The sequence below is a fragment of the Pelodiscus sinensis genome, chromosome 5, assembly GCF_049634645.1.
Source record: "Pelodiscus sinensis isolate JC-2024 chromosome 5, ASM4963464v1, whole genome shotgun sequence".
Classification (NCBI taxonomy): domain Eukaryota; kingdom Metazoa; phylum Chordata; order Testudines; family Trionychidae; genus Pelodiscus; species Pelodiscus sinensis.
This window is the reverse complement of record NC_134715.1, coordinates 24009633-24026250: the sequence shown is the minus strand read 5'-3', so window position 1 is coordinate 24026250 and position 16618 is coordinate 24009633. Positions and strand designations below refer to the sequence as shown.

Below are 16618 nucleotides of genomic sequence, written 5' to 3'. Positions count from 1 at the left end.
TCACATGAGGTTCTGGTGCATTTCACTGTTGTAACACAGCTATTCCTGAAAGAGAAAATCAGTGACCACTGAAATGTAAATACAAGTTGAACTTCTCTAGTCTGGCACTCTCTGGTCCAGCAACTTTCATGGTATGGCATAATTTTAGTTAGCTGGATATCCACTTACCATGGGTGAGGTCTTGTTTCACGTGGTTCCATAAAGTTTGTTTACAGCCACCAGTCTTGGCTCTCAATGTTCTGTTCTGTTACTTAACTCTAATTTACCCCTAAATGTCTTCTAAGAGCCCAGTAAGCAGTGGAAATGTTGGTAATACTGCTGGACAATATTGACCTCCCATGATTCAGCACTGGTCAGGTCCAGTGGGTGCCAAGAGGTTCTACCTATAGTCCATTGGGAGTTAGGTAGCTTTTCTTTCCATCACTGTACCTGTTTGCCCTAACTTGCCCTTCTCTATTATCAGTGAAGTATGCCTTTTTTTTTGAAAAAAGGTAATTGCAGCTCTTCATTGATATTGCCTCACCAGGATAGTGTATGATATTGCCTCACCAGCTTTGCACTCAGTGACAAGAAAGAGGGCAAGGGAAAGCTTATTATAATGATAATCTGTCAGAAACACAGAGAATTGTGTTGTGCAATATATTTAGCATATCAAACTTACTCAGTTTCATCTTAAGCCTAAGAGATTAATATTTCCCTAAAATAGGGTGTTGATTGATGAGCAGTCTGATTTATTGTAGATTCGATATACTTTTCTTGGCTAAACTAAGGAGTTTTGAAAGTGTTTTAAATTTAAATCTCAAAGATAGAATTTATATTTACATATATGTGCATGTATATAAATGATAATCATATTTAAATTTAACCACGGAGTCCATGTTTTGTGAAACCTTCAAAAGAAAATATAGACATTGAGAGTTTAAAAGTACTATTCTGTTTTAGTGACCAGCTGCATATGGACATCATTTATTTGTTTCGTTAACAAAAAAAAAAAACCTCGTTACGCAATATTTGCTTGTGATCTTGCTAGGAAACTGCATGGAATATGGCGTGGCAGCTTCTGAAAAGTTGAAACTTGAAAGTGCATGCATTCAGAACTGGGGGTAAATAAAACTTGAAGATTGTAATATTCGTGCAATATGCTACTTGTGTGGCATGGTCACTTTCAGTGGCCGCCAAAGAACAAAAAATAAAGAACTCTGGCATAGATTTGAGTGTTTTTTTAAGAAAACTGGTGCAGCGTTTAAAAATTATTCCGATTTTTTTTCCCTTTAACAATATACTTTCTGAAGTGAAATTAAATTAGTAATGTATTTCCACAGATTTTAAAAGCTATTGCACATCTTGGTGCTGAAGCTGCCTTTTATTGAAACTTATCTGTAATACAGTCTAAAGCATGAATTTATTTTCCTAATTCAATCAACCTTCATTTTCGGTGAAGGAAACAAATTTTCAGACAATGGATATTCTCCCAACAGCATTTTGTTTCTTTTTAAAAGAAGCTTATGTTCATTATTATTCCTTTTTAAAACTATTATAGTAGTAAATTCTGTAAATTTGCATATGATGTTTCTGTGGAAGATGATCATTCCATGAGCCTGTGTGTTTCTAAATCCTGATGATGGAATCCTGGACTCATTCTCAAGCCGGGGAAAATGTACATGTTTCCAACTGACTGATTATTGTAGTCAGTCCATATCTGAAACTCCCGTTAATGTCAATTGGAGCATTACTCATGCCCTAGAATTTCAGGATTACACTGGGATTAAGCAGCACATGCACAGGGGTTGATGATCTAACAATAGCATAATTGGATGCAAATGCATAGGAATTCCTGCAATTTCTATTTGTTTACAATAATATTAATGAATGTGACCTGCTTTTGAAGAGAGACAGTGCGATACAGGGAAAAGGATTCATTGTCTGAAGAGACAATGTATTTCTTTCTATAGAGACAGAGAGGGAGATGTATCAGTAGGGCTCGACAAATAATACAATCTACTCACCCGTGGTGAGTAGATTGCAACCCGGAAGAGCTGGGCTCGGGCGATCTGTGCATGCGCAGATTGCCGGACAGCACAGCTGGCGAGCTAGGCTCGCCACAGTTCGGAGAGCCTTGTGTATCAGTAATGATGCATCTAATAAATTCTGAATACAGGCAGTCCCCAGGTTACGTACAAGATAGGGACTGTAGGTTTGTTCTTAAGTTGAATCTGTATGTAAGTCGGAACTGGCGTCCAGATTCAGCTGCTGCTGAAACTGATCAGCAGCTGATTCCAGGAAGCCCGGGGCAGAGCAACTGTGCCTCGGGCTTCCTGTAGTCAGCGCTGGTCAGTTTCAGCAACGGCTGACTTGGGGACGTCTGGGGCAGAGTAGCTGGGGTGCTGCTGGGTTGCTCCAGTAGCACCGCTCCTCGGCGCTACTGGACCAACCCAGCAGCACCCCAGCTGCTCTGCCCCAGGAGTCCTGATTCAGCCGCTGCTGAAACTGACCAGCAGCGGCTGAATCAGGACGCCTGGGGCAGAGCAGCTGAGGTGCTGCCGGGTTGGTCCAGTAGTGCCCAGAGTGGCGCTGCGGGACCAACCGGCAGCGCCCCAGCTGCTCTGCCCCAGGGTCCACAACAAAAGCCTGGTCTGCTGGGGGGGGGCACACTAGCTGCGCCCCCCCCCCCCCAGCAGACCAGGGACACAGGGAGCAAAGCGGCAGCGAGCGGGGGGTGCCTCGCCTCTGAGGCTTTGCTCTGGCGCCGGACCACTTTGCTCCCGATGCCCCTGGTCTGCTGGAGACGGTCCCCAGCAGACCAGGGGCACCGGGAGCAGCTTTTCTCGCCCCGGAGGTCGAGGTGGCTGACCGCTGCCTGTGAGCTCCGGGGCGAGAGAGCCCCGTTCGTAAGTGCGGATCCGACATAAGTCAGATCCGCGTAAGTCGGGGACTGCCTGTACACTCTGCTACACTGTGCAGGTAGGGATTAAAGTGACTAGTTGACTATCTGATAAACATAAACTTATTGGATAGTTGAGTAGCGACTCGAATACTTGCTTTCTCCAGCCCCTGCTGCCTGTATCAGAGAGAGGCAGCAAGGGGGGAAGGGGAAGCAGAAGCCAGTGCTGGAGGGAGCCAACTTAAAAGATGGTTCTCCCCAGCACCATCTCTGTAGGGGCAAGGGAGGCAGAGGCACAGCGGGAAAATGGCATGAGCGACGACTAAAGCAGTTCCCACTCGTCCTGGGTTCCCACTGCGGCGCTTCAGCCTTTAAAATGCAGCAGGAGCCTGGCTGCCACAAACAAAGGTTGCTGCAGGAGCAGCCTCTGTTCACGGCGGCCAGCCTTGTCCACAGAGCTGTTCACCGTGAACAGGGGCTGCTGGCTTAGTACGAGCCGGGAGTGCTGGCATAGCGTGAGTCCCGGCGGATCTTACTACATTTAAAATGCAGAGCTGCAGCACGGGTGGCTCCCCGAACTGCCACGAGCCAGGACTGTTCAATCCCGGCTTGAGACGGCTCCTGGAGCCACTTCCCCTGTGGCTCTACAGAGCGGTTCTATCAACTAATCGTATAGTCAATACAAATTTTATCAACCATGTGATGAGCTAGGTAACCACAATTTAACATCCTTACTGTGCAGGTAATGTTTGTTCATACCCAATAGCAACAGAAAATCATGAAAATGGAAAGTTGTTTAGTTGATATATAATGAAAACAACTTTACTTGTTAGAAACGTCTTCTTGATAACCTTTCTATTTGTACAAATAGTCTGCATAATGTAAATCAGTTCACTGCTATTGCTTCTATTCCAAATCCTGACTGTCAAGAACAAAATCATGCCCACAAACCGGCAAGCATCCCTGATTTCTGCTAATGCAGTGTTTACTTGAGAAAAGGATCAGAGGGGTAGCCGTGTTAGTCTGGACTCCTCACCGCTTTTACTTGAGAAGTTTCCATTCCTTAACTGCTTGTATATTGCAAACGAAATTGAAATACATCAGTCACACAATGAAATATTTGTTGTATATGAATCCATAATGCTACATAGTTCTTGGATACATCACAAATTCAGTTGTAGACAAAGGTACTGACACACTTTCTCAAGGCTCCCAGAACTTGTAAACCACTAACTTACCCTCCCATCCCAAAGAGAGCTTTGCTGAAGCTTAAGTGGTGTGTCTGCTCCCTGTCAGACAAGGCTGGCTGGCTGCCTCACAAGTAAACTCTTTGAGACTCTGCCAGCTTTAACCTTGCCTTCCGGGTTACATTCAGTGGACTCAGGTAACTTTCCTGAACCTCCTGGAAAAGCATTTCTCTGCAGTATCTATCCCTTATAACTGCTAACAGCAATTACTAAGTCCACTGCCTCCAAAGAGAGGTTGAACAGAACAACCTGCTAGTTGAGCTAAGAACTCATACTTTAATATACAACACTGAGATACATTTATGCTGAAATCAAAACTTAAGTTTATTAATAAAAATGTAAAGGATAGTTAACTAGGATAGTAGAAGCAGAATATTGCTACAAATACAGCATAGTTTCTAGAATCTGAAGTTTAACTGATTATAGAAATGGCCTCAAAGAATGTCTCAGTTCTCAGTGTCCTCAACCACACAAATGTGGGGAATCCATCTTCACAGATTCAAAGAGCTCTGGTCCCTTTGTCGCTAGGTGATGGATCCCTTGTAGTATCTTTCCTCCTCTCTTTTTATAGTTCCAAAAACCTTTGAAATAGATGGTTTTGCTAAGTAATGCCAGACACAGTTCATCTCCTCCTTACTTGTTCTTTCTTGTTCCTTGGAATTCTGTGGTTTGTTCACTTGGTTTAGCTTAGACGGAAATATGCTTTTTATTGTTTTGTGTTTTTTGGATTACAAAGCTTAAACCAGGCAGACTGGCACATTCACATACATTTTGTCTAGGAGAAAATTGTTTTCTACCTTACTCAGATTGTTTGTATGAATATATTTTACTCAGATATTTCTAGCATATATAGAGAACTCTTGACACACTAACACTCCATATATCACATACTATTATTAATGGTGAGAATCACCAGTTGTCATTTAATACTCGACATAATACTTTTTCTGGATAAATATTATGACAGCCATGTGTTCAATGAAATGTGTTTGTATCAGATAAAATCAGTGTTTACGGAATAGTGAGCCATTTTCCATTTGACATTCAAGGTCACTCACAAGGGCCTATTTGAAATATGACTGTTAACTTAATATTTCCCAGCACTTGCTAGATGTGAGGCAGTCCTGCTCAGAAAGTTCTACAGATGTGTTGATCCTCCTAAGATCCCATGACTGGTATCAGCAGCTTAGTCTCTCTTAATCAGTTGCCTTCTATATATTTTAGACAGTCCATCTCCCTTTGTTCAAGAACTCCTCCTAAATGGTAAGAACTAGGACCATCAAATTTGATGTACTGTTTCATAACTTATAGCAGGATCAGGGTTTGGTTGTGCCAGGAAAATGGGATGTGCCTAGAATGGAATTGCTTCTCAGAAAACCATACAGAAAAAGAGACAGAACCAGCAGGCAGATAAAAGGAGGGGCTGGCTGAGTCAAAAAGCTGATATACACGTACACAAAAAGAAAGTTAAAAATATACAGTTGATTGCTTCTAATGAAGATTTGTGTTTGGGGATTTTATTTTTTGCAGTGAAGAGAATATTTTTATAGACAATAATAGTAAACTGTACTTCAAATGTTCTCTTTCTGCATTCTTTGTACAAAACTACCACTGAAAACAGCAAATGTAATCGAAAACTGGAAGTCAGTGGATTATTTGAAGATCTCAGCAGGGGCCCAAAATGATCAGTAAAAGTTGCTGAGGCACAGGACTGGCAAAAACTTGTACTTTCAGCTCACTTCCAGAATCTGTTACAATTTCACAAACATGTACATACAGTATTAGAAAGTGATCATTCTTTGCTCCCCAGAATCGGTAAGCTAAACAACATTTCTTGCTATTTGGCATATTATGCAGTGGCATAATGGGCTGTTTAAGGATAGAAAGCTAGCTGAGAGGTAACACAGCAAACACTCACCTACAAATAGAGAATCCTAACACAAGAACATTGTCCGGATGTTTAATCTTCATAATCAACTTACGTTTCAGTTGTATATTTAGCTTAGAACAATGAGGCTTTGACCTCATTTGGTCCTCATTTGGTTTGTTTGTAGATCTCGGTGATGCTGTGATATAAATAGTTTGAAATAATAAGTGAAATGATTCTATGTTTTCTCTAGGTGCCTGAAAAATAACATTTCCGGCACTGGGGAGGAAAACTATCCCTCCCTTACCATACAGAATCCAAATATGTTCAGTGTAGCTCTCAGAAACTAATCTGTGCTATTTTAATGATATGCACTTCAGTTGTGATCATATAACTTTGATGTGGGAGAGCGTCACTAAAAGGAGGGAGAGGGAGAGAGACTCCTAGCTATAATCATATGCAGAGTATACTACTTGATAGAGGCTCTTGGAAAATTTCTTTTTACAGTAGACTTCCGATAACCTAGCACCTTTGGGACCTAGGTGGTGCCGGATTATCGGATATGCCGGAGTATCAGGAGGTCCACGTACAGCTGCACGGCTTTTCAAACACCTGGCTGGGACCCAATCCTCTCCTCCTCCCCTTTTCTTTCCCCTTCACTGGAGCAAAACACTCTTCTCCATGCTGTAACCCGATCCCACTCCCCCACCCAACCTTATGCTCGGGTCCAGGTACAGCCAGCAGGGAGGAGCAGATATAGTGCAGGGTGTGCGGAGTGGCCGCCCTGCGCCCCGCGCTTCAAGAAGCCCCGTGCATGCGCCATGTCACGGGAGGGCCCCATTAAATTGTGCTGCCCTGAGCTGCAAAATCGTCATCTGCCCCTGCCAGCAGATGCGCTGAGCGGCTGGCTTTTCAATCAGCTGGCCGGGAGCGCTTGCCATTTTGATGCCGGAGTATCAGGAGTGCTGGACTATTGGGCTTTGTCTACACTGGCATCCCTTCCGGAAAAGGGATGCTAATGTTGCACTTTGGAATAGGCAAATCCGCGGGGATTTAAATATCCCCCGCGGTATTCGCATTAACATGGCTGCCGCTTTTTTCCGGCTTGGAGATAAGCCGGAGAAAAGCGCCAGTCTAGACGTGATTCTCCGGAAAATAAAGCCTTTTCCGGAGGATCTCTTATTCCTACTTTCAAGTAAAATGATTCTTTCAAGTAATTACATAAATAAAATATATTCAGAATTTTCCTTAATTGCAGATAACAGCTTCAGCTTCAAAAAGTGACTTTACAATGACAGCTTTTTCATTACGTTGTGTGAGGGTTTAAATTTAAGCTTTTATTTATTTTTTGCATTTTAATAGAGTGATCATGATTACCCTTTGCTGGTTTCTTAAGTAATACTTAGATTCTCATCCCAAAACATATGAAAATAAAATGTCACCTGGAAGGAAAAGATTACACAGTGTAATATAAAACTGGTGAAAGAGCACTAGTCTTTGTGTAAAGTAACAGAGAGATAGCTGTGTTAGTCTGATCTTGGTAAAACAAAAAAAGCAGTCATGTAGCACTTTAAAGACTAACAAGAACTTTTGTGGGTCAACATGCTTCTTACTACAAAGAGGCTTTAAAATCATATTACAGAAGGAGACTTTAGAACTTTTATTTATGCTAAAATTCAACACATTGTTAATGGGCCTTAATATAGATTATAATTACCTTACACATTACAAAGACAGCCTCCCCACCTTTTGATATTTGTAGTAACTTCAGATTAGCCACTTAATTGACTCTTACAATAAGCAATTTCCTCCTTCCTTGTCTTTTCCTTGTCCCCTCACCCACACCTTCTGTTCTGTGTAGCTCATTTGTTAGTTTATAATTTGTTTTCTTGTTTCATTGTATCCCTCTGTTATATAATGGTCATGCCAATTCACTTTCAGAATATGATCTGAAGAAGTGGGTCTGCCCCACAATAGTTCATCACCTAATTAACTATCTTGTTAGTCTTTAAAGTGTTACATGACTGCTTTTTTCTTTTGTCTCTATATAGTTACACTATTTGATGGGAGAAACTCATTGATTTGTATTTTAAAAGTACTGTAGTTATGCAGTCTTTACTTGATAGTGTACAGCAATGCATAGCAAAGGAAAAATAGGGGCCTAGAAACTGATTGTGCAAGTGTAACTCTTACGCGTACTTATGTGATGTTAGAGGTACCACTTATGAGTAAGGTCTGCTTAATCAGTACCTTTGCTATATTTTATGACTAGCACATTTACCTTGCATTGCTTGGGTCATTAAGGTGGGGCTCAGGGTTGGGAGTATGGTGGGTGCAGGACTCAGGGCAGGGATTTGGGGATTGGGGAGCTCAGAGCAGGTGGCTGAGGGTGTGAAGAGGTGCAGGCACCAAGGTTGGAGGATGAGGAGAGGCTCAGGGTAGCAGACTGTGAGTGCTTAGGGCAGGGGGATGGGTGGTGCAGGAGGTCGGCTGATCACTGGGGCTCGCTGGGATGATGTGGGCCATGCAGCCTGGCTGCTGGCTCCCTGGGGCTGGCCAGGGTCAGATGGCCCAACCAGTGGCACTTTATCCACATACAGTGGCCAGCAACATCCAGTGCCCCACCCCTGGCTGGCCACTCTCTTACTGCTGCGCCTGCCCCTCGAGGTCATTCTGCAGTGTAACTGTGCCTGTTAGCAGATTCCTCTCCTTGCATTTTAAGAGGAAAAAGTCTCATTTCAGGCAAATCCCATTGTCCTGGCACAACCAGATCCTTAACTTGCTTAAGTTATAAGGGGAATCTGCATACCAAATTTGGTGCTCCTAGCTCTTACTGTTTGAAGAGTTCTTGAACAGACAGACGGACAGCCGCACGCTCTCTCTCAAATATATAATAGATTTGCTCTACTTGGGGCAAAGATTTGCCAACTTTCTAAGCACAGAAAATCAAGCACTATTCACCTGCTCCTTGCCCCACCTCTTCTCCAAGCATTGCACTTGCCCTGTACCTTCTCCAACACCCTGGCCCCCTCACTCCATCCCCCTTCCCTCCATTGCTTCTTCACGCAGTGCACAGTCAACCTGTGGAACTCCTTGCCAGAGGAGGTTGTGAAGACCAGCACTTCAACAGGGTTCAAGAAAGAACTCGATGGATCTAACCTCCATGAATTTATCAGTGCTTGTTAGCCAAAATGGGTAAGAATGGTAACCCTAGCCTCTGTTGTCAGAGGCTGGAAATGGATGACAGGAAAGGGATCACTTGATGATTACCTGTTTCTGTAGGCATCTGGCATTGGCAACTGTTGGCAGACAGGATTAAGGGCTAAATGGACCTTTGGTCTGACCCAGTATGACTGTTCTTATTTTTCTCTTCCACCCTCATTCACTTTCACTGGGCTCTAGCTGGCGGTGCAGGCTCTAGTGTGGGACCAGGGATGTGAAGGGATTGGGCTACAGGAAGGAGCTCCCATGCTGAGGTAATGGAGTTAGGATGCAGGTTCTGATGTAGGGCCAGGGGTGAGAGGTTTGTCCTGCACAATGCTGGGGTGTGGTCTCTGGGAGAGAGTTGGGATGTGTGTGGAGACTCAGGACTGTAGCAAGAGGTTAGAATACAAGAGACGATGTGGGTTGTGGGTTCTGGGAAGGAATGTGTGTGCAGGAGGGATTCTGACCTGAAGCAAGGGCTAGAGGTGGGGGGCTCTGGCCAGGTGACTCCTGGAAGCTGCCAAAACCAGCTCTTAGGCGGAGAGGACAGGTGGCTCTGTGCGCTGCCTGCACCTGCAAGCATAGCCCCTGCAGCTCCTATTGGCCACTTTTTTGGTGCATTTGGCACACAGGATAGTGACAACACACAAAGCCTCCCTAGCTGTCTCTGCACCTAGGAGCTGTACATGCTGGCCGCTTCTGTAAGTTACGTGGGCCTAGGGCAAGCATAAAGCTTGCGTTAGCCCCACTGCACCGCTGACTGAACTTCTAATGGCCTCGTTCAGCAGTGATGACCAGAACCACGAGGGTCCCTATTTGACTGGGTGCCTACTTGAAAAAGGAACATCTGGCAACCCTAGCTCTCTTGTTGCTGTATATTGTTGAGCAGACTCATAAGATGTTACCTCCATTCTACATTACGTTATATGGCCTCCATTCTAAAGTTGTTGGAGGGGCGGGGGGAGAGAGAGAGAGAGAAATTTATTGGTTTCTTGTAACTAAAAAGTAAAAATGTGTGGCATCATACTGAGATATGAATGATGTTTGCATTGTTGCAGGGTTGTTAATTTGGTGAAAGTTTATTACAACTACTGTACTATTTGAATCTGTGTGGAGAAGTGATTTCAGTTTATTCACAGCATGAAATAATTTTGAGGTATGACTTTTCAATAGGAGAGTAAGACCTTTAGGCAGAAATGGATGCAAATGTTTGTGTGAATTTATTGCTTGCTAGGCACAAAAGTGTGCCCAATTATTTGAAAGCATGCATTTTCTATCATGTTCTTTCCCATTGTGACTCTGTATGTATGTATAACCTGAAAGTGAAAGACTTTTGTGGGAATTAACTTATCAATTGTGGTGTTGTGCTGTTTTTTGATCTTGCATGCACAATACAAAACCCAATGATATTCCCATGGATTTTGGGATGGTATAGGTAGGTAGAGTGATCATTCAAGAAGGGAATGAGATTGTTTTGATATGACTAATATGTTGAATGTGTTTTCTTATTCTGGATATTTTTATGTATCCTCTAATTATCAGATATTTTATACTTTGCACAAAGTGGTCAAAAACCCACCCTCACCAATCATGCCAATGTAGATATAAATTGTAAGTTGAAACACAGAAAATAGCTAGTGAACAATAAAATATAATACTGCATTTTTATTATTAAGTTAATTATTTTAAATTGTGTATCCTTATCCTGATAACACTAATTGAATTGACCATGTAACAGCCGGATATTTTAATTTCTCCTAGTTTGTGGGGACATCCATGGACAATTCTTTGATTTGATGAAGCTGTTTGAAGTAGGAGGTTCTCCTGCCAACACACGGTACCTCTTCTTAGGTGATTATGTGGACAGAGGGTACTTCAGTATTGAAGTAAGTTTATTTCTTTTTGAATACAGGGCTATTTTCACAATTATTTCAATAATGCATGGACAAATACATGACTGCCTGAAATGCTAATAGCTATCACTATGATCAGCAAGCATGGGGACAGAATTTGTTTACTGTAAAATGTTACTGTATTAGGGTAAAAAAATACATGTTTTTCATAATCTTTTAGAGTTTAAAATTTAAATTTGAAATGACAACCATTTGTGTTAAGGCCTAAATTTACCATAATCTTTTAGAGCAATGCAAACTGAATTAAAATAGCCATTAAGCAATCATGTGTGCTGCTGAAGTTTTTAAAGAAAATCAAACCACTGAACTAGTCAGTCACTGGCTAAGTATATTAAAACAGAATTTTTTAAGTGCTAATCCAGCATCTCACAGTAGTCTCTTCAACAGGTAGAAAGAGAACATTTTCTTTTGTTTATTCAGCTCATGAAGTCCTATTTCATTCAAAGTTAAGAAACTGAGAGCTAAAAAAGTAGGACAGCCCATTTTTTCTGTTAAACTCTGTCAGGGCTGTTCCCCCTCTGGCACTCAGAGTGAGGAAGATCAGGGCCTGCAAAAAGCTCAAAAGAAAAACAAAACAAAAAACCCTTTGCCTCTACTGGCACTGGTTACTGAAACTTCCCGGTCATAGATTCCCTGGCTCTGAGAAATAAACAAACAAGCTGCCACCATCAAGTGATTTTTACCCCTAAAACTGGGGGTGAACACTTGGACCCATCCCCAGGAGGACCCCAAGCTCTTTTGCCCCAAAAAGAGCTTAAAAAAAAGGAGAAAAACAAGCTATGGTCTCTACTAGATGACCCCTCAGTCAGAGACATGCAAATTCACACAGACAGACAGAACTTCCAGACACACGAATCAAATCATTATCTTAAAAAAATGTGCTTACTACAAAACAAAACATAAACTTGATAAAGCATACTTGGATTCTAGGTATTATGGTGCAGCTAAGGAAAGCAAATTAAAACACAGAGAAAAGTCTCTGGAAAAGTCTCTGTGAAGAGGGAGGGGAGGCATAGATTCACACAGAGCAGTTCAAACCAAACCACAAAATAAAGAGAAAATACCCTGAACACTAGATCCACTCTTTTTCCCTTTTACTTACTTCCAATCTTCTCTTTTTTCAGTCCACTCCCATGTTACGAATTCCTTGGAGGCATGGTAGTCCTGCCTGGGTTTAAATCATTGTGTCTCTCAACTCCTGGTTTTTCTTTTACACATAAAGAAAGCTGGCAAGGAATCTATATCCAATTCAAATTTCATCCCTCTATCTCTCAGCCCCCTGGCCAACACTTTTGCTAGCTATCTGAGTTTAACCCCTTAGTCAGTGCGAGTTGGTCAACACTCCTTCTGTCCTTTACAAACTCTATGAATAAACACTGGCTGTGAGACGATGAGATCTACTAGACCGAGGAACACCAAACAAAATAAATAAATATATAATTTTTATGGGGAACACCAAGGATTATTTTGTTGTTGTTGTTGTGAATAAAAAAAGCCCCCAGGGAAAAGTTGTTGAGAGAGGAAAAAAAGGAGGCTTGCCCCTTTAAGGACGGCCATTCCCCAGGAAAAAGTTGTTGACCCAAAAAAAAAAAAGCCCCTGGAGAAAAGATGTTGGGGGCGGGCGAGGAGGCTTGTCTTTTTAAGGGTGGCCATTTTGAATTCTGTTTTCTCTGCAACATACCTCGGGTGTCTACAGCAAGACCTTCCTCTTTTTGAGAGAGCTTTTTCCAGCCTAACGAGAATGTTCCCTATAACAAGAGAAAAGCCAAAGATGTCGTCAAATCTACTAGCTTCCTCACTTGGCTAGTGTAATAATATTGGAGGCATTCAGATACTATGATGAAAGGTGCCAGAACAAAATTCTAAGGCAAATAGAACTGGAAAGCTAGGGAAGAACAGAAATAACCTGGTTTATACTGCTTTGGCCTACCACCTGTTTTATGTTAAGCAGTGCTGAATTAGGATAGTATTTGGGGTAGGAGCCCTATGATAAAATACAGGTCTTGCTAGAAGTGGTCTTGTTGATTCAGTAAGTAGCAGTCTTCATTCTGAATCTGTCCTGATCTAGTTCACAACCAAAAAAGAGTGGAGTATCATGTCTGGATGTGTAAACACCAGATTAACTAGCTAGAATTTCAACAGTAGTTAGTGCTAGTGTAGCTAAGATGGAAGCATAGAGAAAGGTGTAAGACTAATAGATTGCAGCATAGAGGACCCATCTTCCAGAGACAGCGTCAATCATAGCTACTATAGAACATTTAGAAAGATATGAGAAACTTTAATATGTAAGAGTGCTCTGTCTGCCTTACACTGTTCTAGTCAAAAAAAACAACAGCTCTTACCTCAAGAGGGTTGGAATAAGCTTTAATAGAAGGTGAACCCTATCTAATGTGACATAGGTAACGCTTCCACAGACCCAATTAAATAATGAAGACTTAAAACTGCATCAGCTGTGGCAAATTTAGGACCTGTCATTTACCACAGGTGCCTTCCAGTGCAACTGAACAGGCTTACATGACAGTAAAAATGCCTGAGCCTATCTGTGCTACAAATCATGGCTACGCTCTCCCGCCCCCTCACCCCCCCCCCCCCCACACACACCCTCCTCCTTTTACTTGGATAGTGCAGATAAGGGGCTGTTAAGCCTTCAGCTGCTTCCAAGTATGCTCTATGGGGCAAAATACTGATGACATACAAATAAACATATCACTTTCTGGCTCCTACCGCTCAACATCCCACAGCAGTTTGGAACTGACACAATGCTGTTCAAACCTGGCTGCGTTGCCATGGTGGGCGAAATTATCCCTATCTGTAGGCTGCCAGGCATTTAGAATCCTTCTGGGTGAAAGGTGCTATGTAAGTGGAAGCCATTATCATGGCAAACAGAATTGAAATTGCATAGGGTAAGAGGAAAGAATTTGAAAATGCAAAGGGAAGAGGTTAAAGCAAACTGAATATCTAGTAAATGTGAGTCTGCAGAGAAAATAAAAATAGATATTTTGGGTTGATTAAAATATAGTTCATGCTTAATAGCACAATAAAATCTGCAGGCATATTATAGACTTTAAGGCCAAAGGAACCATCATGATGATCTTTTCTGACACACTGCAGGACACAGAACCTCACCCGCCCACTCCTGTAGTGAGCCCATTAACCTGTGTCTGCGTTACTGAAGTCCACAAATCTTGGTTTAAAGACTTCATGTGACAGAGTATCCACTGTTTACTCTAGTTCAAATTAGCAAGAGACCTCCCCCAAAAAAGCTTAACTTTAGGCATGTTAATGGTCCCATTGACATTAGTGGGACTGTTTACATGTGTAATATTAAGCATAGTTAAGATTTTGCAGAATCAGGGTCTAAAAAACAAGTTATATGTGTATTGAACAAATGAGCATACTTGTTTGTTAGACAGAAAAATACAAGAGAGCCTCTTGTGACTGAAAGAGACATTCTTCACTGATTATCTTTCTTTTCCTTTGGTTGTTCCTCAGTGCTTCTTTACATAAGAGTAATAATCCTCCATAGATCAGAACATCTTACTTAAGTAAACTCACTTCCTAGACTCATGACCTTTCCATGTTTGTGGAAAATTTTGGGTTTTTAACAGTGGAGTATGGAATTCTCAATTTGCCCTCTCAAGCAAAGTCAGTCCAGTCATGAATAAAATGTATCAAAATGAATAACACAGGCCAATATTTTTTAATAAAAAAAATACTGGTGATATGAGTGACTGCAGAAATAGTAGAGGCAGAGAGCAGATCAAAGGATTTTATATGGATTTGAAAACTCTTAATTCATCCAGAAGGTCAAATCCCTTGTAGCTTGTGCCATATAGTTTAGAGTTGTCAATTCTGGTGGGAGAGTTCCTGGAGGGGTCATTGCATGACATAGTTTTTAATTAAAAGAGTAATCTTAAATTTCTGGAGTCTCCTGGGCTATCCTGGGAGGGGGGGCATCCTATACACCATACATCACGGGTGGGCAATAATTTTTGCCCAGGGGCCACTTGAAAAATGTTTGAAGTAGTCCCAGGCCATCCTGGAAGGGGTGGGGCCTAAATGGGAAGGGGCGGGGCTATCCTATCCCCAGACCATGATTGGTCTGTGGGTGGGGGAGCCCCTTTGCCCCCCCCTTCCCACTAGGCACCCATGCCCTGGGAGAGGCTTGGCACGCTCCCCCACCCCCAGACCAAGAGCATGGGAAGCCTCCTCCTGCCCTTTGAGGAGCATGTGACACTCTGAAGTGCCGTGGGCTCCTTGCAGGGCCAGGGCAGGGCGAAGGAAGCTTCACAGAGCTCCCCCCTTCCAGGCCCTGATTGGCCTGGGGGCGGTGGAGCAGCAGGGCCTCTGAGGGCCAGATCTGGCCTGCAGAGGCCCTTTTGCCCACCCCTATCATATACATATATAAAAATGGTACTTTTCACCAAATGCTTAACAAAAAAGAACCCTAACTATAAAGTACCCCAAATTTTAATGCAGTAATATTGTATGCTTATTTAAATGACATTTTATAATTGCCCATCCTTGCCCTCGTATATAGAGGCTGAAATGTTTCATCAAATTTCATTAGAGAAATTCTAAGCATTTTTGACAGGTTTGGCAAAACAGTTCATAGAAAATAAGAATGGTCTCAAACTTCAAAACAAAATGTGACTCATGTTTGAGGTTAATAAATTTACCCAAGTCAGCTTTTCCTGATTATATCATTTGGAAACACAAGCTCTGAAACTGTAAAAGAAACTGACCCTTGGTATTTCCAACATGAACCAAGTATTTGGGAAAGAGGCTGAGCTTCAGAAATTTCCACTCTGACTTCCAGACCAAAATTGGTTGAAAGAAGCATCTAAAATTTTAAATCCCTACATGAACTCCGCCTGTTAAAAATTATTTATAAACTGCTTCCAAGAAATAAGTTGCATACAAGTAAATATTTTTGTAGAGTATATTCTGAGTGAATAAGGTGTTTACTGAATGCTGGAAAAAGGATAGTTTATTATTTCCTAAATTCCCCTCCTCTCACCACTTTCCATGCCTTGTGAGGGAAATAAATGACTTTAACCTTTCCTGGTAGCCTGAATTCTCCAGTTTTGTAGTAAACAGCTTATTGACAGTACATTTTTTTTGGATAGGGAGTTAAGAGTTTGTGTGAAGTGAGTTTATTTTATTTTATGGCAGAATGAATAAGACTGTTCTTGAATACTTTTAAGAATCCAAAGTTCTCCCTTCATGCCCACGAGTCTCAAGTTTTCGGTCCCAGCCCTACAAGAAAGAACATGTTCCCTGAGGCCTTATTTTCCACCAGTTTTGGTGAAGTATCCTAGTTCCAAAATGGTCTATTTTCAAATTGCACAGAAGCCCAGTTTGGGACATGTCTTTATTCCAGGGCAAGTCAATGTCCTCTGTATTGCTGAGCAATAGCAGACTCAGTTCAGATACTCCAGGGCAAGGCCTGATAACAATATCACCAGGCTGATATGTTAATGAAGAAGAGCCAATTAATCTGAGG

General features: G+C 42.1%; 1 protein-coding gene across 4 annotated transcripts in view; it reads left to right on the top strand.

Annotated features, from left to right (window-relative positions):
• Window positions 1-16618, top strand: part of PPP3CA (protein phosphatase 3 catalytic subunit alpha) — a 333809-nt gene that overhangs the window by 220284 nt on the left and 96907 nt on the right. For all 4 annotated transcript variants that reach the window (XM_075929664.1, XM_006126898.4, XM_075929665.1 and 1 more), the window contains one exon: window positions 10961-11085. In XM_075929664.1, the coding sequence (XP_075785779.1) occupies window positions 10961-11085 (125 nt within the window). The remainder of the gene's footprint in view (window positions 1-10960; window positions 11086-16618) is intronic.